Source organism: Temnothorax nylanderi, unplaced genomic scaffold, assembly GCF_030848795.1.
Source record: "Temnothorax nylanderi isolate EJ_2023f unplaced genomic scaffold, tnyl_v1.0 TNYL_tig0106_pilon, whole genome shotgun sequence".
NCBI classification, from domain to species: domain Eukaryota; kingdom Metazoa; phylum Arthropoda; class Insecta; order Hymenoptera; family Formicidae; genus Temnothorax; species Temnothorax nylanderi.
Window position 1 is genome coordinate 287,129 of NW_027249168.1, and position 10,518 is coordinate 297,646.

Below are 10,518 nucleotides of genomic sequence, written 5' to 3' on the forward strand. Positions count from 1 at the left end.
AACATCAACATCGATATGAGAACAATAGTATCCTTGTCTTGAGACGTTTACATTTGTCCGATATTAATTATCTGATTTATCTGATAAATCGTACTAAACGTTAAATGTTAAATAGTATTAAGTGTAGTATTAGAGGAAAATGTGCATACTACGTCTATATATAGAGCGACAAATTATGTGAGCCGTATTATAAGGAGGATACTTCGATACCTCCATGTAACGTCGCATTTGACGTAATCCGCTTAAACGTGCATTAGCCGCAATAATCCTCGGATATACGTACAAAATATATTGCGAACTGTAACAATAAAGTGCCCGCAGATGTTTCGAAATACGAGTAAATAATAAATAGACCTCAGCAATAACTTTGTGGGTAACAAGATACATCCACACAGAACAATTTCCTTCTCTCTTATACATTTGATAATTCAATATCATTTATATCAATTTGCAAACAATTGTATATCGATGCTGTTTGAAACCGACCACATGGCGAACTTTTTAACAATATAGTAAGATTAATTAAAATGTTCATTCGATAAAGAAATGCCTTAGTAATTAGAAAGTTTTAAAATGCAGGGTGCGATTCACAACATAGTCTTGAAAATTCAAGTAATAGATAACACGTAGAAAATTCACCTTGTTTATCTAATAATCTTGCTGAGACTACATGAGAGAGGATCGTTTTACGTAAGGGGAAAAAAAGCTTGGGACGATGAAATCGAGTACGTCGGGATTTATGACGTGAAAAAAAGATATAATCTCGTGTATTGTGTGTACTGAAACAGAATTTTTATTAAGGGACGACAGTTGAGCTGTTCTGTCCCTTCAAGGAAACAAAATTGACACATGACTTATTAGAATGGGTTTGAGCTAACAGAATAGCGAAGACAAATAAAAAAAAAGTTCTTTTCATAGTCACGCGCAAACCCATCTTTACAATTTGAAGAAAGAAAAACGGTAATGTTACTTAGAACAAGAAAACCTATTTATAATTTCGTTTTATACCGCTTACAGATTCCGAAAGGATAACACACAATGAGAATAATGTCTTGACAAATGCACATAAAAATCAGAAATACAGAGAGAGTATTTCATCTGCGCACAATTACGCGTGAGCCGCGAGTTATTTGTAAATAGATATGCAAGCTACATAATACCGCGAAATCATTTTATTATGTATCCATTTAGAGACGCACTTTTTCGTTTCATTAATCGTGTAATCCTAATTGCATCAATTATAAAATTCAACGAAGTTGTTACTAGAATTCCAAGAGAAATTTCGCAATCTTATGTCGCTTGCAATTTACGAACAACAAACTCAGAGATTTCAACGTCACAAAATAAATCGATGTCCGTTACACAGGGTCGAAAATCCTTCGTTCATATATCGTTAATAGCAGCAATATTAATAATAGTAACAAAATATCACATTATAGTAGCCGTTCAGATATGACATTTGAGTGATTATTACAATTTTTTTAAACAAGTGTAAATAATAAGTTCTTTAACAAAACGGTAAAGCAGGATAGTCAATAAATTGACTTTTACATTTCGAACGAATTATTTTTTTTTTGCTTTTTTAAAAATATTTTATGTATATTGGAGATCTAATTCCAATATTATTATCGAGCTGCGTATGTTATTCGAACGCGGAAAGATCGTTCGTTTAGATGTTTAGACCTCCGATGCGATCAATTCTCGGCTCGTTTGTTGGGAATGTGCTTACACGCAGCTCGCCGCATTGGATCAACCAATGGAAATAAATTCAGGCGAAGGTACGAGATCTAGATGTGCTGTTAGAGAGCTCGTTCTCATGATGTTCCCCTTCACACTTACGATTTAAATCGTAGATATTGAGAAGTAGAATTTACCCTCCCCTGGATGGGATCGGAGAGAGTCCTCCGCAATTCTCGCATATACCCGGATGTTAACACATTTACTTCCGAAATCTTCCGTAGGTATTTCTACGTCGCACGAATTACACTCGCTTACTTTCATATCAAGGGCACTCCTTGTTATATCCAAGATTAGTTGCGGGAACCGCACTTGGATATACCTCATGGAGCAGACGTGAAGACGTGGTAAAATATACCAAAGTAAAAAATGTTTACTTTGGCAACTTGCAACTGTGAAACGCGCCACGAACATACTCATTAACTTATTTTCCAGCATTTTTTTCAGAAAAGGATACTCGTCTGTAATTTAGAATATAGGCAATATATAGGTATGGCTGCAAGAGAGATAAAGATTATAAAATTACCACGTTCTTCAGTCTGCTCACATAACATTGCTAATCAATGTTTCTTTCTCTTCTTTTTTTTTTTTGATTTTTTTAAGCCCACTTTTTTCTAAGTTTATATACTTCGCATAAACATCATTCTTTAGAAAGAGTCAAATACAGCACGCAAATTGGTAGATTTTTAATATCAATGGACGAGTTTTCGTTTACAAGTTTTTGTATGGGTGAAATGTACGAACACCGTGCATCGATCACATTTAAAGATCAGTAAGAATTTTTGGTTGGAAATAATTTTTGATTGGAATAGAATAGTTTGTAAAATTTTTATAAAATCAAAAGATTTGAACGCTTGCTTATTAGCCACTTATTAGCTTATTGACTCTTTCGAAAGCTGAATAAAATACATTTCGCAAAATAGACTCCATAAAATGGATCTATCGATGTTTCCAATTACAGCGCAGTAAGACTAAGTATTTTCTTCTTAGTCTATGTAATATTGCCAAAAGAATTTTCAAAGAATCGCCGTAAGCAAAACAACAGGAGAAGCTAATAGAATAAGAGCAGATTTTTCGTAGTTTGTAAATGGGAACATTTCGCGGATTAGATCGTTTGGCGAAACAATTGTTATTACATTGAACCCATTTACGTTTGTATATTAAGTAGATAATAAAATGAAAGGGGACCGTAATATTAGACTATGACGCAATCGTATGCGATTCCGATCGATCAAATTAATATGCAGTGGGCGACAGATTATTTGATCAACAAGATCGCACATTAGCTTAATTCATTACAGTATCTTTGCATTAACAGTGACACAAAAAAGAACCCAATAAATTATCAAATCGTATAGCAGATATAATTGCTGGTCTTCCGGTCTGCTTTGGTTGTTCATTTTATGTGGTCAACGGGGCACCATCATTATCTGGCAGATTATTTGCTTTCGTTATCTCGGTCAAGCAGAAGACAGCGTTCTGAATAGATCAGAGATCATTCGATCGTAATCGTTAATGGACATCACCGATAACGAAACTCTCGCAATATCAATACTGACTTCTCGCCTGTACTCAATAGATATTTATCTGCCTGTATAGTAGTTACAACAGTAGCTAAATACGTTGTTAGAAAAATTTTGCCGAATCGAAGACTATCGAGGAAGCAAATAGAAATAGAAAGACGCGTAACGGTTGTTGAGTACGGTACATCGTATTTCAACGTATTTCAATTGTCGTCTTCGGTCGAGTTCAATCTTAGCGCGATACATTATATTAATTTATCTTCCTTTCATTCAGGAATCGCGCAGAAATCACGAATGCACGTGTGTGTGTCTACAAACCGGGCAATAAGTCGCAAGTGCGATTGCTTTGCAACTTGTAACCCGATTGTGATTATTTAGCAACTTCTTACGCGGTTAAGTTGTGATTATTTTGCAACTTACAACTCGCTTTGCAATAAATCCGCGGTGAACGATTATTTTGCAACTTATAATTCGATTTGCAATAAATCCGCGGTAAACAAAAGCAGTAATCGCGCGAGGATCGTGTTACGTTTACCTAAATATTTCTTTTTTCATGTTATATTGACGAGTCAGATTTATGGCATACGCAATCAAGAATGTGTAAATTTTCCAGAATCGTAGAGTTGTATACGCGAAATGAATTACATTTCGTAAGACGAGAAGAGAACTTGCAAAGCCCATGATAAGCTAAACTCGCGAGTATGATAGCGCATATTCATTTACATAAGATTTTACAAAAATGCGAAATCTGTCTCTCGATATTCAGCTGACGATGGAACCCTCTACGAAAATGGAGATTCGCGAAATATCTCGACTCGAAAATATACTTAGAATTTGCGTCAAACTTAAGCCATGTACTCGGTGTCGCTACGAACGAAAATTACGTATATTGGTCGAAGGTTGAAGGCAGCGAGCATGAACAACCATTCGTCCAGATCAACATTCTGTACACATCTGTTCACAATATTCAATTTGCAATTTCAGTTTTCTCTTTTTTTGTGTCAGCAGTTATCTCATTACTGTTTATCTATTATCTACAGTTTCCGTGATAAGCTCACAGTGCCTGATATTACAGCCCTAAATACATTTTAAACCGCCTTCTCATCACCGTTAATATTCCATTCAAAGAGGATTCCCCTCAAATATGAAATATTCTGGTATCGCATATTGTTCCATATCTTTCGCATCCAAAAACCTAAGTCATATTGGCTGGTGGCTTTCGAATTCTTAAATTTCACCTATAATACTCATGCATACCAAACAGTAAATTTCTTGCATATTTTTCTACTCTTTCTCGTGTTTAGCCATAATTTCATGGAGATCTCTAGAGATTCTATGTTGATATTATCAATAATACAATAACTTTGGCAGTTATTTTATCTTTCACGAGAGATAGAGTATTTCACAGTGCACCCTTAAGCTCACATTTCAGTGTGAGCTGTCAGTTCCTCATGTGCATTCACTTGCAATCCATTTATTCCGCGTTTTCCGCGTCTTTCTATTAATTTTAGCAATAAATCCTCGCAATTTGTTAGATCTCAATTTTAGCCTCGATAGACTGTTGTTGTATAATTAAACGTAGGCTGCGATTGGACATATACGTTATTATCAGCATCAGCCATAGAACCTCTTTTTTTTGTTAGGGAGTCCACCAGCCAGTTCTTTATAAAAAAATAATTATATAAAACTAGTCAATTGTACAACCTCTGATTCTCAATCACGATATAGTAAAAAGAAAATCCAATTGCGTTTTTAAAAAAAGGAAAAAAAAAGGAAAAGAAAATTTCATTAGCGGTTGAATGAACAGAAAAAAGATAGTTTAAGCGTTGACAAGTGATTTGAATTTCAGAGTTGTATGACAATATTGACAGATAGCAAAATCAAGCCATGATCAAATATTACAACTGATATTTAATATCCAAATTTTATAAATCGCTAAGGGCAATTTATATATATGTATATATATACACACGACCTTATTGGTATTAAGGACAATTTATATATGCATGACAGTACAAAAGTAATGAGCACATGTGAATCAGTATGTTGTACTCGGTGAGATTGGCCGATAGATTTTCTAAATCATATATGCCCTCTTCTTCATTGTTACACAACAACAGAAGGAAAAAAAATACTGGAAGAATGAAGCCGTTGTATAAAAATCCTCTATTAAAACGATGTTGTATGTCCTCGCATGTAGTATTTACAGTTATGATAAAATGCAATGATTGATTATTATGTTATTCACATATCTGTTTACATATTGTGCATCTTGATAATGGCTTGACTCTGATTTGCTTTAGCTTATGTACATTTAAATGTATTTATGTACAAAGAAATGATTCGCACTGACATTTGCCCGACACTTCAATCACTCAACTCATCATTACTCATACTTAGTACGTTTTATTTACAAGTAAACTCACTCTTTGACACACTTTGACACACACTTTAAACTCGTTGAGCGTGTGTGAAGCTTCATTTTACCACAATGCATCGAAACTACTTGGACACGTTGCCTTCTTCCATACTATTATTGTCTTCTGGTCTCGCCACGTACAAACTGGGGTCTATCACCTTTGGGATAGGTTTAATTTCTGTTCCAAGCTCTTGTTCGATACGGTGTAGGTTGAAGCGATCTTCATACGTGATTAGGTTAATTGCTATACCTAAGTGGCCGAATCTTCCAGATCGGCCGATTCGATGCAGATATGTCTCTGCCATTTTCGGAAAGTCAAAATTGATTACGACGTTCACAGCTTGAACATCAATACCGCGGGTAAATAGATCACTGCTCACCTGCAAAAAAAAGAAAACATTTAATTAATAAAGTACAATCTTCAAATATAGATACATTAGTACAATTTGCTTCAATATTTACATTTACTTGAATTAGAGATAATACATTATATATAATGTAATTAAAATTTAAATAAGATTTAAATTTTTCTAATTAAAAATGTTATACATTAATTAACTTACAAGATTTCGGCATAATCCTGCACGGAAATCATGGAATACGCGATTTCGGTGTGCCTGCGCCATTTTCGCGTGTATATAATAACAGCAATACCCAAGGTCTGTTATTTTCTTAGCCAGCAATTCGACGCGTTGCGTTGAATTACAGAAGATTATGCTTTGCGTTATTTGCAGCTATAAAAGTAATACATAAATTATTAATATATTTGCTTGAAACGAAAAGATTTATTATATCATTGATAAAGAATTACATAAGATCAAATTAAGCCTTACCTTGGAGAATAGCGTGTTAAGGCAGTGAACTTTTTGTCGTTCCTGTACAAAAGCGTAATATTGTGTTACGCCTTTCAAAGTCAACTCTTCCATTAAATTAATCTCATATGGATCTCTCAAGTGTTTCTCCATAAATTGTTTCACAGTCAGCGGAAACGTAGCTGAATACAGCAAAATCTGACGTTCATGTGGTAATCTAGAAGGAAAATAATAGAAAACTAATAAACACAAAATAACAGAGATGAGTAATATGGTTATTTTTTTTGGAATAATTGATAGTATTATATTACACGCGTGATATGTATTAAATTTCTGTAATATTAGCTAAAAATTGTGTTTTAATAGTATCAGATAGAAAATATGGCAACGAGTTAAAATTGCGAGTGAAAGAAATAGTACAATTTCAGTGAATTTTAAGCGAGAGTCAATTAAAGTTAGTCATTGATTAGTCAATTTGATACACTCGGGAATGTGAATATATTGCAACATGCCTAAATTCAATAAGACACGTTTTACATTTCAAGCACTTTAATTATACGAAATGCAGCATTGCATGTACGAGCGCATAAAAGAAGCAAAGCGTTGTGAATGGTCGACCTTAATTGTCTCTCATACAAAAAAAATATTGAACTTGAGATTTTTCTGCACAGTTCTTCATAGTTATCCACCTACCGTAAAAGGAGTGTGTGGTTAAATAAAGAAATTCTGTGTAAAATAAAATGTAATATTTCTGTACAAACGCACCTCGATATTACATGATCCAACATTCCTTTGAAGTCTTGCGACAGCAGTTTATCTGCTTCGTCCAAAACTAGAATTTTACAATGCTCCATATTTGCCACATTCTTGTCCATCAGATCAAGGATCCTTCCTGGCGTTGCGATTATCACTTGTACTGAAAGCATAAATTACAGACAAATTATACATCGCTCGACTCATTTAATGTAATTTATCGATAAATCATACACTTTCCTAGACCTTACCTTTTTGATAAATCCTCATAATGTCGTCTCGTAAGTTAGTTCCTCCAGTAGTAACCATAACTTTTATATCCATGTGCTTTGCGAGCTCAATACAAATCTGTGATGTTTGTAGCGCTAATTCTCTTGTAGGCACAATTACCAGTGCTTGGATTACGTCTTTCCTCGGGTCAACCTGAAGTGGCAATAATAAGCACGCCACATTCAAAACAAATATTTCTTTTTTTCAAGCTAAAGCCTTCATCATACCTGTTCCAGCACTGGAATTGAGTACGCTCCAGTTTTACCAGTTCCATTTTTCGCTCGTGCCAAGATGTCCTTACCAGAAAGTGCAATGGGAATACTAGCTTCTTGGATCGGTGATGGCTTCTCCCATCCCTTTTCAAAAATTCCCATCAATAGTTCTCGTTTTAGGCAAAATTCTTCGAACTCGTTACCACGTGTGTCGGTAACATCCTGTAAGGTATATTTCGAACTAAATTTCAATGTAGAAAACTTGAGTATTCAATTTCTCAAGGATCTTTATCCGCAAACAATAGTAAAATTAATTTTGAAGACTTATTAAAATTTTCCATATTGCAAGAATAACTCAAAATTTTAAGGTATAAAAATTTGTTATATATTTATTGTTATATATTTATTATGTATACTTATATTAATTTATTGTTACATATTTACATATCTTTATTAATTTCTCTTTACTTAATAATTTATTAATTTGTCTTTTTCTATCATAGAACTCACACTTGTTTTAATTCTTTTATCCTTTGGTGGAATCTTTAATTTGGCTTTCCAACCCACATCATCCATTTTCTCTATCTCTGATTTATTAGACAAACCAGAATTCAACATATGGTTAGAGTTCATATGCGTTTCGGTCATCATTTTGGAAATATTGTAGTATATCTACTATCTTTTCCTGACGACAAAAAAGAAGATAAAAGACACGTTATTACAATAATTACATTTAATATATGCATACACGCTAGCTAAGCGTAGGCATTACGTTATAAATTTCTTTGTGTAAATGTTTAAAGTCACATAAATTTTATTCATAACGTTTTTATATCACAGTTACACTTGTAAAATATTATATCATAATAGTTCTGATCCCGTAAGCATATTCAAAAGTATGTATCAGGTTTTATATTAACGTCTAAATAGAAGGAGATGGAAAGGGAGCAAGGCCAAACAAAATTGACCTACGGTGACTGTATGCCTGTAGGTATCTCTCTGTGTTTGCCTTTATGAATACATTCAAATATGCTAAGTGTTTTTGTGTGTTTGGATATAGAAAGCAACCATGAATACTCTATAGATGAAGCAGTTAACTGTGTGTGCTACAAAAAATTTGATTTCCCTATCGTTTGCAACTTCCAATGAACACGAAATTTAATATAATTAGACAAGAAATAATAAGAGCTGTTTCTTGACTGAAGTAAAGAATTCAATAAATTATTTTTTCTAGAAAAATAGAATTATGAGCTAATTTAAACTTTACAAAAAGATTTTATTCAAACAAAGCGACACGTTTTTCGTTTTAATCGTATACTTAACGCACGTTAAGAAAAGGAGATTAAGAAGAGAGGCTCTCAGCGCTATTAAGATTTGTTATGTACGGAATGTATTGAAGTATTACTCATACAACAAAGAGACAAAGGAACATTCTTGAGATTTCGTTGTATCTTCGAATGACGAAGATTCGCGACCGTTCCGAAAGTTCCGTAAATTCAAAAAAACGGCGTAAGGAAAACACGTACTCAGTACTCACCTAATCGCGAGTGCCCGTGATTAACGGTAGCCGATATGCGCCGCTCGGGCGAGTACCCGTCACGGGAATTTCAACCGTTCGAACCGTCGATAACGGCAGAACTCGCGCGAGTGAGGGATTTGCACGTTAAATATACCGTGGCCGGCTCGCTTCACCTCCACGCGGCTCCAACGGACGCCGATCGCGAAGGGGGCCAAAAGGGGGGGGGGGTTCTTTTTTTCCACCCTTTTCTAGGTCGGCTCGCGCGAACGGGGCGTTTCGGGGCGACGAGAAAGCCCCCGGGGCGATATTACTTGAACCGTTCGGAGGGGGGGGCCCCGCGCGTGGAATTTCTCGCGGCGCGCCGCCGCGGGGGCCCGGGGGACGACGACGGATGGACGGAACAATGGGGGTTGTGCGGGAGTCGCCGGGTGGACGCGTAACGTCGTCTCCGCGTGGTTGCTCCTTACCTTGAAAACGAATGGACGTCGATGCCGTGTGTGTATATGCGTGTGCGCGCCTCGGGCACTCGATCGTGGGAAACAACACGCCAAAATGGCCGTTCCCCCAATGTCAATGGATTTCGCCGACTTCTCGCAGCGCCAGTGACCGCGTCGGGGCACCGTTTTTTCCCGTCCGGTGCGATGCCGCGCTGTCGCTTCTCTCTCTCCTCACTCTCCTCGCGCTCTCTCTCACTCTCTCGCCCTCTCTCACTCTCTCTCTCTCTCTCTCTCACACACTCGCTCTCACACACTCTCTCTCTCTCTCGCTCTCACTCTCCCTCTCGCTCTACCTCTCTACCGCTTCTCCACTCGTTATGCTTCGGAAAAAAAGCGTTCTCGTGTTTATCACGCGGTCCCGACTCTCAGTCTCTCGGTCCGTCTCCACGACTCGTAATTTGCGTTCCGCTTGCAGTATCCCGAAATCCCGACTGATGCACTGCGTCGAATGCGAGCGACGATTATTGCTTGTTCGGTGTACACGATCCGCACCATGAAAGAGCGACGGTAGCAAGACGGCGATGCCACCGTGGCGCCCCGGTCCCGCCAGGCCGCCAGGCGTCGTTTTAAGGCGGTATTCATGAGGGACGCGCGGCGACGCGGCCGGATTACAGCGAGCGAGATTCGCCAATGGATCTGTCATTTGTTGTTGAATTTTTCATACCTTCTGTTCTTCCGTTTTTCAACTCCATCTTCGATCATACGGGCCTGTCGTTTACATTTCAGATAGCGCAACATAAAATGACCGGAAAGAACAGACCCGGAAACATGGTTCC

At 36.7% G+C, this 10,518-nt stretch overlaps 1 protein-coding gene across 2 annotated transcripts; it reads right to left on the reverse strand.

Moving 5' to 3' along the window:
- Positions 1-768: 768 nt before the first annotated feature.
- Me31b (ATP-dependent RNA helicase me31b) lies at positions 769-10,256 on the reverse strand. Of its 2 annotated transcripts, none has more exons than XM_071712160.1 (8): positions 9,713-10,256; positions 8,237-8,411; positions 7,742-7,948; positions 7,496-7,667; positions 7,257-7,407; positions 6,513-6,708; positions 6,243-6,413; positions 769-6,059 (listed from the first exon to the last, which is right to left on the reverse strand). In XM_071712160.1, the coding sequence occupies exons 2-8, from the start codon at positions 8,375-8,377 to the stop codon at positions 5,763-5,765; spliced, it is 1,335 nt and encodes a 444-aa protein (XP_071568261.1). In that variant the 5' UTR covers positions 8,378-8,411; positions 9,713-10,256; the 3' UTR covers positions 769-5,762. The 2 variants fall into 2 exon arrangements, with proteins under 2 accessions (XP_071568261.1, XP_071568262.1); XM_071712161.1 differs by lacking the exon at positions 9,713-10,256 and adding an exon at positions 9,264-9,458.
- Between the last annotated feature and the right edge of the window lie 262 nt (positions 10,257-10,518).